Below are 19,759 nucleotides of genomic sequence, written 5' to 3'. Positions count from 1 at the left end.
ACATGTGCACGTGAGTGTGCACGTTCACCTTGGGAAAGGCGTATCTCTAATTAGATATTAAAGGCAGTCTAAGACCCAAAAATGTGTAATAATTATACTCTGTTTTCAGATTATATAAATCTTTCACCTTTTACCAAAAATGTGTGAAAATTAATGACTTTACTCTAAATACCTTCTCTGCACAAACTCAAGGCTGGCTTCTAACCACCCATCCAATGCCATCTGCTACAACCCTCTTACCCCTAATTCTTTATGGACCAGCAATACAGATTTGTTTGTGGCATCCAGAATGTGGCATCTAGAATGTGCCATATGCTGTCTTTTCCAGAGCACTTACAGAGCTCTTCCTCTTAGATTATTTCCTGGACAGCCTCTTCTCCCACAATTACCAGCATTCATTGTACTGTGTTATAGTTGTTAGTTTATAGACCTGTTTTTCCATCTGGGTTATAAACTCCTTGAAGGGCATGGCTGTGTCTTTTCATTTATGCCCAGCATCCAACACAGCATCTGTGAAGTGGAATACACCAGTGAAGGGATCAATCAGCTGTAGAACAAATATGTGGCCTCTTCACTCTTAGGTGCTCTTGATCAGACTACAGAATGGATAAAAGAATCTGTAAATGAAGAATTATTTTCTCTTTCTGAGAGTGCTTTAACTCCTGGGGCCGAAAATACCTCCAAGCCAAGCCTGAGCCCTACTTTGGTGCTAAATAATAGTTACTTGAAACTGTTACAGTGGGATTATCAGAAAAAAGAATTACCAGAGGTGAGTGATTTTGTTCTTCCCCTACATTTCCCAGTATTTTAATTCTTAAGTTCTAACTGAATCATCTGGTCTGTGTTTCGTGTGGTTTAATGATTTTACAAAAATCAGATAAAAATGGGAATTTGGAAATGACATTGCCTATTTTGTATTTCCATGCTATTGAGCTACCCTTTTTATTTTTATATTTTAAATAAATATGTTAGACACTTACAACAGATGGAGCACGTCTTCAGGAACTGACAGAAAAGCTGAATCAATTGAAAATTATTGCCTGTCTGTCCCTAATTACCAACAACATGGTGGGTGCTATTACAGGAGGCCTGCCTGAGCTTGCAAACAGGTTAAAAAGGATTTCAGCTGTTCTACTTGAAGGCATGAACAAAGAGTAAGTTCCAAATTTTTGCATCTGCTCCCTCTTGTATTAAGGCTCTGCATGCGTCTCAGAGAACAAGAATGACCTTGGACATCTGGATATGAGATTCAGGACTGTGCTTTAGAGAAGCTTATCTTACACTTTCTTTTTCTAGAATTTCCTTTAATATCTCTGAAGGCTTAGATGTCCTCTCATAGGAAGGGAGAGGTGTTTTCCATGACAAGTGCCAGGGTGAGTGTAGTATTTCCACTTAAAATGAATTTGTACAACAGCTTTTCTTTGACAGTGCTTTGGAAGAAAAACAAACGAAACACAGAAATCTGCCAAGCTCAGTGTTTAGAATTGTGCAAATTGTTTTTGGAAAAAAAAAAAAGAGTCTCGCTTTGTCACCAGGCTGGAGTACAGTGGCGCAACCTGGGCTCACTGCAACCTCCGTGTCCTGGGTTTGAGCAATTCTCCTGCCTCAGCCTCCCGAGTAGCTGGGACTACAGACATGCACCACCATGCCTGGCGAATTTTTGTATTTTTAGTAGAGACAGGGTTTCACCATGTTGGCCAGGATGGGCTCGATCTCTTGACCTCATGATCCACCCACCTCAGCCTCCCTAGAATTGTGCTATTGCTTGTTCTGACTTCATCATTTTTCTGCAATGAATTGTTTACTGACTTCACAAATCCACCTTGCTATGAAGTCTTCAGAAGTGCTGACAATTCTGCCCTTCAGAGATGTGATACAAGTCCAGTGAAGATTTTGATTTTTGCTAAATTTATCTCCAGTATTACACCTTCATGAATGCTGGAATCCCATTTAGATTTTGCATTTACATCATCCAGTAAGAATTCCTATCCAAGTCAGAAAATTCTTAGTCTTGGTGAATGGCCAGATGGTTCTATGAGTCTCTTATGGGTCAGCTTCTCCTGCTGGTTCCCTTTCAGGTGTCTTCAGAGGCATGTCCTCTTTATTCCTGTAATTGAAGGGAGATGCACCTGTCTTCTCATCCTCCCACCTAGTATTCAGAGAGCATGTAAATTACTTGATGAAATCCTAGACTATTAACAGCCAAAAGGAGAACAAGTAGTTACAGAATCCAACTTCTCATTTTGAACTGAAGCTTAGAGATAGAGTAGAATTTGCCTTGGGCTGCACAGCTAGAAAAGGGCAGATCAAGGATTGAGCCCTGATCTGACCTTTCTCCTGATTCTGATGCTCATTAATATTCTAGGACCCAAGACCTATAATGAAAGGAAACCTCTGATTTTGCAGTTGGTCTTATCTTACCATTTCCCTGCATGGGTAATCATTACTTTCCAGAAACTTTGATTTATTAAGCCTTTAGAGAACACCCGGTGCTGCTGAAATGTTAATATAAAGTATACAGAAGGTGGTTACTAAGAAGACAGGCTTTCGGGTCAGACATACCAGGGTTTAAATCCCAGCTCTGCTATTGACTTATTATGAACACTTGAATAAGTTCTCAAATTACTATGAGCCTGACTTCCTCGCTTGTAAGAAGGGAATAATAATTGTATTAATATCTACCTTGGAGTCGTGAGAATTTAAGATGATTCATGTACAGGTGTGTGGCACATAATACGTACTCAATGAATGCTAGCTATTAATAACTAGCCATTAAATCATCCTCTTTATAATTGTGTCTGGTTGTTTTATTATTTAATTTTTTCCCTGGTGTTAGGAAATGAATACAATCAATTCTCAATTATCCTCATTATGGACGGGGCAATAGCATTCATAGTGTAAAAAAAGGGAGAGTACTAAATAGTAGACCAACATGTTGTTTATATTTGGTTTGATGATGCATCTTGAAAACTAGAAACAGTTTTCTCTCTTCATTGTGAGTAGAAGGCGTGGCTTATGCTGAGACAACTTTTTTTGAAGAGCTGAAAGAGGAGTTATTGATTGGTTGATTTTTAATTTTTTTCCCTTTTTCAACTTTTAGGTTTAGGGACACATGTACAGGTTTTTACATGGGTAAGTTGAGGGTCACTGGGGTTTGGTGTACCAGTGATTTCATCACCCAGGTAGTGAGCATAGTTTTTCAACCCTCAACCTCCTCCAGACCTCCATCTTTTAGGTATAGGACCCGGTATCTGTTGTTACCCTTTGTGTCCATGTTTACTCAGTATTTAGCTCCCACTTATAAGCGAGCACATGTGGTATTTGGTTTTGTTTCTGATAATTCACTTAGGATGATGGTTTCCAGTTTTACCCATGTTGCTGCAAAGAATGTAATCTTATTCTTTTTACAGCTGTATATTATTCCATGGTGTATATACCATGTTTTCTTTATCCGGTCCACCACTGATGGGCATCTAGGTTGATTCCATGTCTTTGCTGTTGTGAATAGTGCTGCAGTGAACATATGAGTACATGTGTCTTTTTGATAGAGTGATTTCTATTCCTTTAGGAATAAACCCAGTAATGGGATTGCTGAATTGAATGGTAGTTCTGTTTTAAGTTCTTTTAGAAATCTCCAAACTGCTTTCCACAGTGGCTGAACTAATTTACATTCCCATCAGAAGTGTATAAGCGCTCTCTTTTCTCTACAACCTTGCCAGAATCTGTTATTTTCTGACTTTTTAATAATAGCCATTCAGGCTGGGCACATTGGCTCACTGTTATCCCAGCATTCTAGGAGGCCGAGGCAGGCGGATCACTTGAGATCAGGAGTTCAAGACTAGCCTGCCGAAGATGGCAAAACCCTGTCTCATCAAAAAATAATTAGCCAAGCATGGTGGTGCATGCCTGTAGTTCCAGCTACTCAGGAAGCTGAGGCAGGAGAATCACTTGAACCTGGACAAGGCGGAGGTTGCAGTGAGCCGAGATTGCGCCACTACACTCCAGCCTGGGCAATGGAGTGAGACTCCATCTCAAAAAAGAAGGAAAAACAGCCATTCAGACTGGTACGAGATGGTATCTCACTGTGGTTTTGATTTGCATTTCTCTAATGATGAGTGATGTTGAGCATTTCTTCAGATGCTTGTTGGCTACATGTGAGTCTTCTTTTGAGAAGTATCTGTTCATGTCCTTTGCCCGTTTTTTAATGAGGTTGTTTTTTACTGGTTGTAAGTTCCTTTTAGATTCTAGATATTAGACCTTTGTTAAATGCATAGTTTGCAAATATTTTCTCCCATTTTGTAGGTTGTTTACTCTCTTGATAGTTTTTCTTGCTGTGCATAAGCTCTTTAGTTTAATTAGGTCCTACTTGTTTATTTTTGTTTTGGTTGCATTTGTTTTTGAATAATTCATCATGAAATGTTTGCCAAGGCCTATGTCCATAATGGTATTTCCTGGTTCTTCCTTTAGGGTTTTTAAAGGTCTTATAGTTAAGTCTTTAATCCATCTTGAGTTGATTTTTGTATCTGGTGAAAGGATGGGGTCCAGTATCAATTTTCTGCATATGGCCAGCCAGTTTCCCTTTAGCCTAAGAACTCACTGATTAAAAGCAAGAAAAAACTAGGGCAGTACATTGTAGTGGATACAAAGTCAGAAGGTAATAATTTTATTACAATCAGTCTATCCTTGGGTTACAGAATTCCAACATCAGGTCCAGTGTGGGCTTATAACAAATTCCAGTCAAGGCAGAACACCAAGAACTCATTTCTTATTGCTGTTAATGATGATCAACACGATAACCTATTTTTCTCTTTTCCTTCTTCCATGTGCCTGATAATCTGCTGAGAGCTAAATATTAGACACATAGAAGTTCAGTGGTAGAGCCAGGATTTGAACCCAGCTCCACAGGACACCATAGCTTATGTTCCAACTCATTCCATTATACTGCGTCCTATCATTGAGCCCTTCTCTCATCCTTTAATTGCCATTTTGCAGAGTTATCTTAAGGACCCTTTCTGGATCGTGAGATAGAATTTTCAGTCATCTTTCCCTAATAGTGCGGACCCAACAAATGCCTTTTCTAATTACCTATTTTTCCTTACCTACTAAATAACTCACTCTTTAATTACCTTTACAACTTTCTGGACTCTGTATATTGGAGATTATTTATCAGTTACTTGAATAATGGGAAGGAGCTTATTATCTTTGGTCATGATCAGCCAAGAGTTTTAGGTATTTGACCACTGAATATCTTTATTTATTGTTTTTGATTGGTGTTACAGATTTACTGCTTAGGCATAGATAAATGAATTCAGTCTACTTCATTTATCAAGTGCATTTTAAAAAATATGTGAATGAATCCACTCAGACCAACAAGTTTATTTTAAGAAGCAAATTGGTGTTTTCTGTCCCTTTCTGATAGTCCTATAATATAAATGGAGTTGCAGGTGCATTTTTGGGGACCATATTTTTCTGCTTATGCTTTTCTACTTAAACACTGCTACGCAATTTAATGATTTTAAGCATTTAAAAATCTGCTACCTAAGAAGGTTGGTGGTTGGGAGGAGTTACTATTTTATAAGTTCATTCTAATATAGGTTATTATTGTCTGTATAAGAGAAGATTGGTAGACATCTAAAACACGTCTGTATATTCAAAATAATAACTTGATGAACAAAAACTTTCTCTGGTGGAATTTCATTTTATGTTTCACAGGACCTTTAACTTGAAGGAAGTCCTGAATTCTATTGGTGTTCAGACTTGTGCCGAGGTTAACAAGACCCTGATGGAGAGAGGTTTACCCACTTTCAGTGCTGAGATTCAAGCTAATCTTATAGGTCAATTTTCAAGCATTGAAGAGGAGGACAATCCTATCTGGTCCTTGATTGGTGAGTCCTTTTATTGATTTCTGCTTCAATTCCAATTTGCTTTAACTTGCTGATTTTGACTAATTATTAAGTCAGTCAAATTTTTGTCTTAAACACATTACCCACTTTCAGAGGATAAGTATTGAAAATGTCAAGAAATAATAATGTTTTCAAGGGCCTGGGACTCATTGCTGCTTCTGTGTTTCGTGGAGTGGGGGGATGTTTCAGGGCCTATTATCTATTTAGCCAATAGATTTTATGACGAGAATAACAGAGTGCTGGAGTAATGTTAAAATCCTAGATCAGTGCAGTAATTCAAACCAGCTGGCAGTATGTTCACAGATAGTAGATATCAGTTCTGCTGTGAGCAGCTCTGAAGGAACTTGGTCAGACTTAAAGAGACAGACTGAAAACGCGTGAATCCAGGAGACATAGTGTGCAGGCTTTTTGTAATGGTCGGCCAGGAAATTGACTGTCTCAAAGTCAAGCTGTGTTGGTGAGTTGGGAAAATGGATAATGTATCAGTTAGGACTTTTCTGTTACCTGTGACAAGAATCTAAACTTCTAAACTAGCTTAAACAAAATGAGCATTTATTTTCTCGTCTAACTGAAAAGACCAGGGGTAGGGCTGGCTTCTGGTACAGCCTAATGAGAGTTCCAGCTGTCACTGGCACTAGTTTTCCTGCCTCCAACTCTCAACACTACCTTCTTCTGGGCCGGCTGCCTTCACAGGCAGACTTTTCTCATGACAGCAAGATGGTTTTAGCTCCAGCCTACAACCTTCCATATTTAAGTCAAGTGAAAAACAAGGAATCTGCCTCCCTGTTAGCTCAAACAGTGAATCCATCTTTGAGTCTCAGTGGCTCCAGTTAGCCTGACTATAGTTCATGTCCCATTCTTGAATTGGTCATGGTGGCCTGAGGGGAAGAAAGTTAAGCCTGAGACACGTATTCACCTCCTGGAGCCAAGGAGGAGTCAGTTTTCTCTGTAACACCTGATGAGAGTAGGGAGGAGATGGTTACACCGAAACAAAATCAGAGTATTGTGGCCATAAAGAAGGGGAGAAGCTGCTGTGTGGTACAAAGCAGTTGTTTACTACAGAGGTTCAAGGATGAAAACCAAAAGTAGAAGAGTGTAGAATTCGAATGTACTAACCTGCTAGGATTAATCTGCAAATTTTCAAAGTACAACATTGACTGCCCTAAGATACTATTAATTTGAGACTTTCAAATAGTGTTGTTCATCCTTATCCCTGGGGACACGGAATGCTGGGGATCCAGGCCACACAGGCTACTTCAGTGGTTCAAAGCTTCAACTTTGCCCCCAGAAAGGAACAGTGTCGGTGTATACAACACTGTGGGCTGCTGGGGAGGCTGCTCCTGAGAGGGGACAGTTGATAACAATAACAAACAGAGCATGACCATGATCACCTGTGACCAAGCCCTTATCTATATACCTTCACGTGCTGACATGTCTGTCCTCAGAGCATGCCGTCCCAGCTGAACAGGTAAAACCTGAGAGATGGTGTTCTAGGAGGAAGAGGGATAGAGTGGGGATTGAGACACTGTCCAGCAGTCTCTGCAGCAAACTGCCAAATCCCCAGTAGTGTGCAGTCCTCATGAGGACGGTGTGCAGGTTTGTTCACTGCTATATTCTTGTGCAATGCTGCACCCACACATATATTTAATAAATGTTTGTGAAATGGGTGAATGCATAGGAGACTTGGAGAGGTTAAGGAACTTTCACTCAAAGTCCCATAACAAGCTGGGGGCGGAGTAGGGATCCTTCCCCAGCCTGTCTGACTCCAGAGCTCATGTTCCTCACTGGCACTTCAGTCAGAGCTGGAGCCCTGCTGCTTGCTGGCAGAGTGGCCAGAGTGTCCGAGTGTACTCTGTGCCTTTTCTTTGGATAAGGGAAATGCTTGCAGTATCAGAAGGAAGAGGGAAGCTGAGGGCCAGGAGATGCCTCTTAAAATCTGATAAAGCAACTTTTGTCCACCCAGCTTTCCCCAGTCCAACTTGCCTGTCCTTTTGCAAATTGAAAGCATTTTAAATCTCATTCAAAGTACTGTTGCCCTAGCAACTTAAGTGACTCACTTGGGCGTCTCTCCTTCGACCCTGGAAGCCAAGGACACACCTTTGGCAGGGACTCCGTGTGGCTGCTCCTAACTGGACAAACACTCCTGTCACTTCAGCCTTTGCCTAAAAATGGACTCATCTGCAAATGAGGCAGGAGAGACAGAACCACTTGCTGACATAAGAACGATTTTGAAAGGGTTTCATTCTTTAAACCTTCTTAAGGGAAAGTGTTTGGATCATATCTGTGATGATATAGACCTGGGACTCTGAGGGTCAGGCAACTAGTCTAAAGGGAAAGTAGTATACAGTTAACTCTAAATGTATGCCTGCAGAGGAGTTAGAATAAATTAAACAGAGAGATTCCTGGAACATGAGAAGGGCTTCATCAGTGTTGGCCATGGTTTTCCTCTGCTCAGGGTACCCATAGTGTGCTTTCTTTTGTTCTCATTGATGTGCTATTTATTTACTGAAGGGATTACAATCCCAATTCCCATTACAATTCTTAACCCTTTGAAGATATTAGAAAGGGATTTTTCTTTCAAATACATACTAAGTAAAAATTATGGATTACCTGCTGTGTAAATTATTTGCATGCCTACATTTATTTCTTTTTCTGAGATGGAGTCTTGCTCTGTCGCCCAGGCTGGAGTGCAGTGGCGTGATCTTGGCTCACTGCAACCTCTGCCTTCTGGGTTCAAGCTATTCTTCTGCCCCAGCCTCCTGAGTAGCTGGGACTACAGGTGCACGCCACCACGCCCAGCTATTTTTTGAATTTTTAGTAGAGATGGGGTTTCACCATATTGGCCAGGCTGGTCTCAAACTCTTGACCTCATGATCTGCCCACCATGGCCTCCCAAAGTGCTGGGATTATAGGCATGAGCCACTGTACCCTGCCTGCCATCTACATTTTTAACAAGTAATTTCAGTTGTACAGGTGATACAGAATAATTTCTCCTTGTAGAAAAATTACAGACAAAGGCCAGGCACAGTGGCTCATGCCTGTCATCCCAGCACTTTGGGAGGCCGAAGCAGGAGGATGACTTGAGGCCAGGAGTTTGAGACTATCCTGGGCAACAGATGGAGACCCTGTCTATATAAAAAAAAGAACAAAGTTACAGATAAGGCTTAAGTCACCTTTGTTTGCCTTCTTCAGTCCCCATTTTCCTCTGGCTGCCATGGTTTTCAGTTTGTTATTTATCTTTATAGACCCTTTTCAGTCCATTCTCACTTAAGTTCAGTCAGCATTTACAATGTGTCTGTCACATGCCAGACCAAGAATATAAAGATAAAAAAGATATAATCCTCACGCTCAAAGAGTCCACTGTCCAAGAAGGGAGAGAGACACCTTCTCAACTGGCAATCATATGTCATGATAGTCTGATAACAGATGCTAAGGAAAGTCACAGAAAGGAGGTAACTTTTGGCACGACATTGAAGGATGCCTTTGATTCTGGGCAGAGATGGGATGGCATGGCGTGGCATGACATGGCATTCTAGTAAAAGGAAAGAATTCTTTTTTTTTTTTTTTTTGAGACAGAGTCTCGCTCTGTCACCCAGGCTGGAGTGCTGTGGCCAGATCTCAGCTCACTGCAAGCTCCGCCTCCCGGGTTTACGCCATTCTCCTGCCTCAGCCTCCCAGACAGCTGGGACTACAGGCGCTGCCACCTCGCCCAGCTAGTTTTTTGTAGTTTTTAGTAGAGACGGGGTTTCACCGTGTTAGCCAGGATGGTCTCGATCTCCTGACCTCGCGATCCGCCCGTCTCGGCCTCCCAAAGTACTAGGATTACAGGCTTGAGCCACCGCGCCCGGCCAAAAGGAAAGAATTCTAAGACATGGACATTTGAAACTAAGTTCTAGGTCACACCTAGCTGGAATATATGATCTTTGTGAGCATTCTTGGGTGATAGGAATTTCAGTAGTATCATAGTTGTCCATATTCAATGTGGCATATTTTCCTTAGTAAACCTTCTTATTGGTGAGGTTTCTATTCCCAAAGCCAGAGAAAGCCCTTGGAGCAGCCTGAGCTATAGCAGGTCTTTTCTGTCCAGTATTACTAATAGTTGTCCCATGCTATTGCAGCCTGATTTCCACATGCATTTCTGCGCTTTTGTGTAGTCGTGTCAAACTCAGGTACATCGAGGCAGTGATGCAGGAAGGGCGGGGAAGGTGGCACAATGGTGTGCTGGTTGGGGTGGCCCTTCCTCAGTGTCTCCTGATTCTTGGCCATGTGTGAAGTGCCCTGTAACTTATTTAGTATTAATTAATTATGTTTGAGATAGAGTCTCCCTCTGTTGCCCAGGCTGGAGTGCAGTGGCATGATCACAGTTCACTGCAGCCTCGTGAGCTCAGACAGTCCTCTCAACTCAGCCTCCTAAGTAGCTGGGACTACAGACACGCACCACCATGCCTGGCTAATTTTTAATTTTTTTTTGTAGAGACGAAGTTTCACTATATTGCCCAGGCTGGTCTCGAACTCCTGGGCTCAATAGATCCTCCCACTTCGGCCTCCCAAAGTGCTGGGATTACAGGTGTGAGCCACTACGCCTGGCACCATGTAATTTATTGTTCAACCAGGATACTTTTGAGAGTCTCTTTTTAAAATTATGCCGGGACAACAGGTGTAAATTTTGACTGTCCTGGGGAAACCTAGATGTGTGGTCCCCCTTGCCGTGTGGTAATTTGGGCCCCCAAGTTTGCCAGATCTCTAGATTTTTCAAGAGAAAGCAGAAATATGGATTTCTATGTAAAATCTTCTGATTTTAAATGGCTTCTGTTTTTAAAAAAGACACTGCATGAGCTAGACTGTTAATGCCAGTTTACAAACTCAGCTTTAGTGTATGTAATTACAATCATGAACATTTAGGATTAACTTTTGTAAAAGATTCCCCCCAAATAGGGCTCTGCATTTTTTATCAGTCAGCTATTGCTGCAAAACAAAATACCACAAAACTCCTGAGCTTAAAAAAAATAAGCATTTATTATTACTCACCAGTCTGTGAGGCGACCGGGTGACTCTTTTGGTCTTGCTCAATTCACTAATGTATTTGTGGGTCAGCTGTGGCTCAGGATGGAAGCTTTGCTGATCCTGGCTGGACTTTCTCAGGTGTTTGAATGCTGGTCGGCTATGCACCGGTCTAGGATGGCCTCCGATGGAACAGCTGGATTTCCCTCTCCTTGATCTCTCATCCTCCAGCAAGCCCAGGCTTATTCTCATGGCAGTAGTAGGTAGAGAGTGGACATGAACAAGAGTGTCCTCTTGAGGCCAAGGCATGAAACTGGTACTCTGGCATTTCCACCGCATTCTGTATTGGCCAAAGTAAGTCACGGAGCCAACCAGATAAAAAGGATGGGGAAAACCCTCCAGCCTTTGATAGGAGGAGCTGCAAAGCTACCTTGGAAAGGGGATGGGTACAGGGAGGGGTAAAGAATTGGGAACATTATTGCAGTCAACCTACTACAATTACTTGTTCTTGTTTTTTAAAAGTATGTACTTTAATAATGGACAGATAAAGGTATCTTTTTTTTCCCTTTCAGATAAACGAATTAAGCTTTACATGAAAAGCCTACTTTGTCTTCCAAGCCCTCAAAAATGCATGCCTCCTATGCCAGGAGGCCTAGCTGTCATTCAGCAGGAGCTAGAATCCCTAGGCTGTCAATATGCAAACATTGTGAATCTCAACAAACAAGTGTATGGACCATTTTATGCAAATATACTTCGAAAGCTGCTCTTCAATGAGGAAGCCATGGGGAAGGTAGATGCTTCACCTCCTACTAACTAAAGAAGAACTGACATTGGATGAGAGATTGGAAATCCAGCACTTTGGTGTCCAGTCCACTTCCATTGATGGCATTAGAGATCCAGCACATTCTCAGTACTGTGGTGCAGTATTAGCCCAAATCTGTGTAATGGGTAATATTAGCATTACAGAAGACACACACATCACATAGACCCTCAGAAGACACAAACATCACATAGACCCTATTTGTGCATCATCTTCAAGTTTAAAACAGACATTTGTAATGAACAGAAAACAATTTGTAATGAACAGAAAACAATTTGTAATGAACTATATTACCTATATAATACTTGTAAATGTTTTCTTAACCATTTATATTTGGCTTATGACATTCAACCCATAAGGAGCTGTTTTTCTCACTTGTCATTATCAGACCTAATGATTTTTAATTTTGGTACAACTTCTTAAAGGGTTGAAGGTTGTGAGAATAACTGAGGGAACTGATGTTCTGAATAAATGATGTGAAGTAAACATAATTGTATTTGAAATGTACAATTACATTTTATTAATGTGTTAACAGAAACTTACAAAGTAAGTCCTCAAATTACACAAATGTACCAAATCACACTTTATAATACCAATGATCAGTATTTATTTAGAATTTGAATGTATTAAGTACATTTTTATGCTACATACAAACTTTAGATAAAACCTCCCTTGTTTGTTTAGTGAAAATAGAAGCAACTCCCTTCTCAAAGTATTCTAGAAGTTTGTTTTTTCTTACAATTTATCCTGCTCTCCAAGAAAAACAATTTTTGCACAAATCTCTTAGTGAATGTCCTTGCATTTCTCAGGCCATTGATAAGGTTTATATAAGAATTTAATATTTCTATGTGAGGCAGGGCTCATTTGGTTTACTTGTAAGAAGAAGAAAGGCAGTCAATGATACCCATTCTCCATGAAGTTCATATCTGAAAAAGAAACAGTTAAACTTTGGATTTCTTACCCATATAACTTAACTAGCAGATGTCTTTTGTGCTGATGAAAGCTTTACTGTGTTATGATCAAGATGCTCTTCTAAGGATCATTATCATTTGCTTTTTTTTTTTTTTTTTTTTTTTGATACAGAGTCTCACTTTGTCACCCAGGCTGGAGTGCAGTGGTGTGATCTCAGCTCACTGCAACCTCTGCCGCCTGGGTTCAAGCAATTCTCCTGCCTTAGCCTCCCGAGTAGCTGGGACTACAGGCGCCTGCCACCAGGCCTGGCTAATTTCTGTATTTTTAATTTTTTTTTTTTTTTTTGAGACGGAGTCTCACTCTGTCGCCCAGGCTGGAGTGCAGTGGCCGGATCTCAGCTCACTGCAAGCTCCGCTTCCCGGGTTTACGCCATTCTCCTGCCTCAGCCTCCCAAGTAGCTGGGACTACAGGTGCCCACCACCTCGCCCGGCTAGTTTTTTGTATTTTTTTAGTAGAGACGGGGTTTCACCGTGTTAGCCAGGATGGTCTCGATCTCCTGACCTCGTGATCCGCCCGTCTCGGCCTCCCAAAGTGCTGGGATTACAGGCTTGAGCCACCGCGCCCGGTCTAATTTTTGTATTTTTAGTAGAGACAGGGTTTCATCATGTTGGCCAAGCTTGTCTTGAACTCCTGACCTTGTGATCCACCCGCCTCGGCCTCCCAAAGTACTGAGATTACAGGCATGAGCCACCGAGCCCGGCCTCATTTGCATTCTTGTTTTGTGGGTTTTGTTTGTTTGCTTATTTGTTTGAGATGGAGTCTCACTGTATTGCCCAGGCTGGAGTGCAATGGTGCAATCTCGGCTCACTGCAACCTCTGCCTCCTGGGTTCAAGTGATTCTCCTGCCTCAGCCTTCCAAGTAGCTGGGATTACAGGCATGCACCACCACACCCAGCTAATTTTTGTATTTTTACTAGAGACGGGGTTTCACCATGTTGGTGAGGCTGGTCTCGATCTCCTGACCTTGTGATCCGCCTGCCTCGGCATCCCAAAGTGCTGGGATTACAGGCATGAGCCACCGCGCCCGGCCTCATTTGCCATTCTTGAGCATTAAATCAAACCTTGCAAAGTTGGGTGCTAGTGATCACTGAGACTTTAGAGAAATCTGCTTATCCTGGAATTACTCTTCTTGGAGTGCTGAGGGAAGCACTACAGTTGGGAGGTACTTGGTCTGAAAGGAGCTTCATTTGCATAAAATACATTTTTGATTGTTTTGTTTGCTAAGGACTCAATTGAGCCCTAGTAATTTGGTGAGGTAGAGTGGGTAGAAAATAAAAAGGAGTATTCCTTTCTTCCCCAACCTTCATTTCCTCACTACAACCTTCACCATTACGGTGTTACTTCATTATTTTATGAAGTTTTAGGAAGTGATTGTGTGAATAAATTGTCTCCATTGTTTGTATTTGGGGAAATCTGCCAAAATTTGAGGAAATTATGAATGTCAGGTTTTTTTTTTCTCACAATGCCCAATACATCAGCCATTGTCTCCACGGAAGCTGCTGCATGCAAGTAGAGTTTTACTGAAGAGTACACCATTGGTCTTAGCTATTTTTTTCTCTTCCTGCAGTCTTCTTCTGCCCATGTTTTCCTATGCACAGAAACATAAGGTGCTGAAGACATTTGGTTTTCTCTTAAGCTGAAGGAGTTCTCAGCTGTTCTGTCTTTGGGGCATGGGCATCAGGGAGAATCTGACAGTAGAAAGGTAGTGTGATTTTTTTGTTGTTGCTTTCTGTATACTTAACAGGTGGTGTACTTTTTTATTACTGGATTTGAATCCAGCTGATCCTCTTTTATATACTCGATTATACTACAGTGGCCAGCAGGAAAACAATGTACAAACATTTTTTTAAAATGCATTTAAAATGAAGGGCATTCTGCTTTTTTATTATTTTTTTTTAGTGGCAAAGTAAATCTCAGTGTTTCAAGTCTGGATTTAGGCAACTACATTTACTAGGATTTTAAAAATTGTATCCCTTAGCATGTTGTTTATTTGGTTTTTACTTAAATGTTTACTTCTACTTTTAATGTTTTCCTAACATGGTCTCATTTTGTAATGTAAATTTGTATTAAATGTCATACACGCATTTTCATTCTTCTGCAAAAACATGTATTGTGTGCACTTACTAAATTTTAAAACATTAAAAATTATTTCGAGATAGCCAGTGTCTCTGTTTTTTAAACCACTTCTGGGTAGCCTGGGGCTGGAATATTGGATAGTCTTTATTGGAGAGTCTTTAGAATGATTCTTGTGCTGACCATCAGAGCCTTACAGACATCTAGTCATGTTTATTCACAATTCATTCATTGAGTCAACAAACAACTATTGAGCATGTGCTGCGTGCCTGCCAAGAAGTATCCCAGTGGTTGTGATACATAGAAGATAAAACACACTGTCTTCAAGAACTTTGTAATCTAGTGAGAAGGACAAACTTGTGAACAGTTACAATAAAATCTAATGAGGGTTAAAAAATAAAGCTGGGCGCAATGGCTCATGCCTGAATCCCAGCACTTTGGGAAGCCAAGGCAGATGCATCACTTGAGGCCAGGAGTTCGAGACAAGCCTGGCCAACCTGGCAAAACACCGTCTCTATTAAAAATACAAAAATCAGCTGGGTGTGGTGGCACACGCTTGTAATCCCAGCTACTTGGGAAGCTGAAGCAGGAGAATCCCTTGACCCTGGGAGGCAGAAGTTGCAGTGAGCCGAGAATGCACCACTGCACTCCAGCCTGGGTAACAGAGCAAGACCCTGTCTCCAAAAAAAAAGCATAGTGCTAGGGAGAACACGGTCAAACTCTATTTCATAAAGAAGATAATTCTTTAGCTAAAACACGAGAGATACATAGGAACTTGCCAAGAGGCCACAAAAGGAAAAAACACAACAGACCAAGTGCACAGTAAGTACAACAGTATGGAGAAATGGTGAGCCAGGGATCAGAGTAAGTTGGAAGAATGAAAGTGATGAATGAGAGGTGATCAGGCATGGTGGCTCACACCTGAAATCCCAGCACTTAAGGAAGCTGAGGCGGGTGGATCACTTGAGGTCAGGAGTTCGAGACCAGCCTGGCCAACATGGTAAAACCCCATCTCTCTACTAAAAATACAAAAATTAGCTGGACGTGGAGGCAGACACCTGTAATCCTAGCTACTCGGGAGACTGAGGCAGGAGAATCACTTGAACCCAGGAAGCGGAGGTTGCAGTGAGCTGAGATCATGCCACTGCGCTGCAGCCTGTGGACAGAGGGACACTTCGTCTTTAAAAACAAAGTGATGAGAGGTGAAACAAGAATGATGAAAAGGTTATCGGATGCCATGCTAAAATTTGGGTGGGGGGCAGGGGTTGTCCTGAAAAGGAAAAAGAATCATTGCATCTCTTGAAACAGGAGAAGGTCACAAACAAATGTATGCTTTTGAAAGATTGCCCTGACAACACTTGTTGATGCTAAAATATTCCTATGTCTAGTGTCTGTATGCTTACATGTACTCACACGTGAAGACATGATAGCAGCAATTGAAATGGACTCTGGTTAACTAAAGCAGAAAAGGAGTTTATTGGATGGGCATGAAGTACCTCACAGAATCTAGGTAATCAGAGAGGAACCAGGTTTGGAAAATGAACAGGAACCAAGGTGATGCAAGCTGCAGGAGTGCAGCCACGCTAGAATCAGTGCTGCAGCTTCAGAGATTGATTTCTCAACTGTCTTTCTTTCTTTGCCTCATTTGCTTAAGATCTAAAGTCCCACATATCAAAATTCAGTTGAGTGAGTCTTTAAGTCAAGTGCCCAGGCTCTAATTTGCAGGGAATGGAGTGAGGGAATTATGAGCCTTACACTCCCGTGGTCCCACCAAAGTCATCCAATTAGGGATTTCTCCCAAATTGAGAGGGCATGCTGAGAAGCAGAAAGAGAAAAATAAATCCACTGTAATGATCATTCATGAAATCTTTAAAATTTGTATGTGAGAAACGTGTGAGGAGACCACCCAAACCAGCAGTGCTTCTGAGAATTATACAAAAGATGATTTAAGGAAAGGCATAGTTACAAGAAGTCAACCTTTCTTAATAAGTGTAGGTGAACTGCTGAACAAACAGCCCCCAAGTCTCAGTGGTCTCATAAGCTAATTTCTCAAAGCATAGTTCAAAGCAGGGGGTAGGGTGGAGTTGGGGGATGGGTCTCCCACTTAGCCATCCAGAGACCCAACTTCCATTCATGTCATGACTCCACTGTCCTCTAAATCTTCATTCGCTCAGCTGATAGGGAAGGAAAAAGACTGCCCACTTCCACTCATGTTCTATTGGCCAGAATTCAATAATGTGGCCTCACCTTACTGCAAGGGAGGCTGGAAAAAGCGCCCAGGAGAAAGGCGATCATGGATATTGTTGGTAAGCATTAGCCATCTCCACTTCAGGTCCCTGACAGTGAACGTTCTCTTCATGAAAATAGGTTTAAAATCATGTGCCTGATCTTTCAGTGGTAACTCCCCAGAAAGGGGAGGATTTGAAAGCCAGACCCAGGAGAATCACTAATGAGTTCTGTGATTGTTTGGCTAAGTGTGCTATAGGAATGGGGAGTGCCTCCTTTGTGCAACATATTTTTACTTTTCAGTCGCATCTTTCTCAAGACTGAAGTTCAGCCTGTTCTACCTCTGGGGATGTTCAATTCCAAAAATTTTCCACTAATTGTTCTGTAAAAGCACGGGACTAAGAGTCATGAGAACTTAGTTTGAATTCACTCCTACTACTTCACAGCTATATGAACGCAAGCCAGTCTTTTAATCTCGCCAAACCTCAATTTTCCACCCTACTTCCCCACCCTACTATCTGCCTACCTCACAGTTATTGTAAAAATAAAATGAGACATATTTGAAATTGTCTGCAAACTCTAAAGCACAATGTAGCCAGAATACATTATAATAACTGTAATTTATGAGTCCTAAATCTCTTTCAAGCTTCAAGGGGTTTTAGTATTTGGAGATGTGATGATCAAGTACTTAAGTACATAAGAACAAAAGTTTTCATATCTCATCAGAACCATGGTTCATTAAGCCCAATATTGTCATTGGTGGAGAAACCCAAGGGTATGCAGAAGGCTCTGGTTATTGTCCTTGATGTCAACTTCAAAGGCTAGTGACAAAACCCAACATGTTCTAATTCCATTTAGTAATCAATTATGACATTATCCTCTATGATTTACTTTAATCTTTCGAAAGGTATATTTGTATTATCAACTTGTGTCCTCTTGTTCTGTTTTCAGAGTGAGGCTTTACCTTTTCATTTCTAAACTTACTATGTTAGCTTCTTTCAGATTTCAAGGGAAAGGAACAGAGGGATTTATTGTAAACTTTTATGAAGAAAAAAGGAAATCCAGGAATTTGTCTCAGCGGCTGTATTTGTAGATGTGGTGAACCTGAATATAGTCTTTTTTCTCTTTCAGAATATAATAAAAAAAATTAATAGCCACTGAGCACTTACCCTATGGCAGGGACTACCCGAAGCACTTTATGTAGATATCATATAACTGCACAGCACATTGGGAGGCAGGCTCCCTCATTTCCATATGTGGAAAATGAGAATCAGAGAGGCTAAGGAACTTGCCCAATGTCACAGAGCTGGTAAGTGTATTTGAATCCAAGGAGTCTAACTCTGGAATGTGTGCCATCCATCAAAAGTGTTTCTCAGGGCCACGGACCCGCTGGCTCACGCCTGTAATCCCAGCACTTTGGGAGGCTGAGGCAGGTGGATCACCTGAGGTCAGGAATTTGAGACCAGCCTGGCCAACATGGTAAAATCCCATCTCTACTAAAAATACAAAAATTAGCCAGGCGTGGTGGTACAGGTCTGTAATCCCGGTTACTTGGGAGGCTAAGGCACGCGAATCACTTGAACCTGGGAGGTGGAGGTTGCAGTGAGCCGAGATCGCGCCACTGTACTCCAGCCTGGGCGACAGAGTGAGACGCTGTCTCAAAAAAAAAAAAAAAAAAAAGAAAGAAAGAGAAAGAAAAAAAGAAAAGTATTTTTCAGGCCAGGCGCAATGGCTCACTCCTGTAATCCCAGCACTTTGGGAAGCCGAGGCAGGCAGATTGCTTGAGCCTGAGAGTTCAAGGCTGCAGTGAGCTAGGTGACAGAGCAAGACCCTATCTGAAAAAAACAAAAAAGGTATCTCTGTGGTGCTGATACCAAAGGCTGACTTGGCATTTACTTCTCAGCTTCTGTTGCTGCCCTCCCCTTTGGGGTGTCTTCATTAAATGTGTCCTGAGAGAGAATATGATTGAGTTTGCTCGCCATGCATCAGTTTAGATGACCCTCAAACCCCACGTTGGACAGGGTTCTCATGACAAGCCACTTCATCCCTTAAATCCAGCCCACACAGCTGTCTCGGGCAGGTACCTGGCCCTATTGGTTCTGACAGGATAATAAGATCACATGACACAAAGAAAGATCTGGGGGCATGGCAGGCAGCTCAAAGTTTTCGGACTATCCAGTCTTGCTTAAAATGCAGAATGTTCTCTGACTTCAAGGGTTCTCCCTCTGCTCTTGCCTTTTGAGACTGAAGAGTCCTTATTCTTTCTCTGACATTGTTTCTGGTCTTCTCTAGTTCTATTATGAATTAATTGAGACATAGAAATCAACCATATGTATCTTTTTTCCAGTCCGAATGCATCAAGGTGTCAAGAAGGGAGGATAATCTTTTCCTTTTGTTTCTGGCATCTTCATGTTGAAGCCTCTCAGAACACGGTCTAATTTCTTTTACAGGGCATAACAGTCCGTGATGGTACAGCTCCAGTGGATCTTTCTAGTGTCATCTACAGACACATCCCTTGAAAAGCCCTATGTGAGAACCACACTCAATTGACAGGATGTGGTATAATGTACTCTAATGCCCTCATGCCATTGCTCATGCTGTGTTTCTCTACTTGAAATGTTTTCTGCTACCCTATGCTTTTGGTATAGCATTATGATAGAGTGGTTAAAAGCATGGGTTCTGGGGTCAAATAATTATGGATTTAAATTCCAGCTCTGCTTGGGCAAGTTTCTTAACCCCTGTGAGCCTTAGTCTCTTTACCTGT

General features: G+C 41.5%; 1 protein-coding gene across 8 annotated transcripts in view; it reads left to right on the top strand.

The window, feature by feature from the left end:
• Positions 1 to 12,227, top strand: part of TCP11L2 (t-complex 11 like 2) — a 42,439-nt gene extending 30,212 nt beyond the window's left edge. For 6 of the 8 annotated variants that reach the window (XM_010367517.2, XM_030939922.1, XM_010367516.2 and 3 more), the window contains 4 exons: positions 582 to 769; positions 973 to 1,154; positions 5,713 to 5,885; positions 11,477 to 12,212. In XM_010367517.2, coding sequence (XP_010365819.1) covers positions 582 to 769; positions 973 to 1,154; positions 5,713 to 5,885; positions 11,477 to 11,721 — 788 coding nt within the window. In that variant the 3' untranslated portion in view covers positions 11,722 to 12,212. Of the gene's footprint in view, positions 1 to 581; positions 770 to 972; positions 1,155 to 5,712; positions 5,886 to 11,045; positions 11,259 to 11,476 lie in introns of all 8 variants that reach the window. The other 2 variants (XR_004059764.1, XM_010367515.2) reach the window with 2 other exon arrangements.
• The last annotated feature ends 7,532 nt before the right edge of the window (positions 12,228 to 19,759 follow it).

This window comes from Rhinopithecus roxellana, chromosome 10 (genome assembly GCF_007565055.1).
Source record: "Rhinopithecus roxellana isolate Shanxi Qingling chromosome 10, ASM756505v1, whole genome shotgun sequence".
Lineage (NCBI taxonomy): Eukaryota > Metazoa > Chordata > Mammalia > Primates > Cercopithecidae > Rhinopithecus > Rhinopithecus roxellana.
This window is presented reverse-complemented; position numbering and strand designations above follow the sequence as displayed.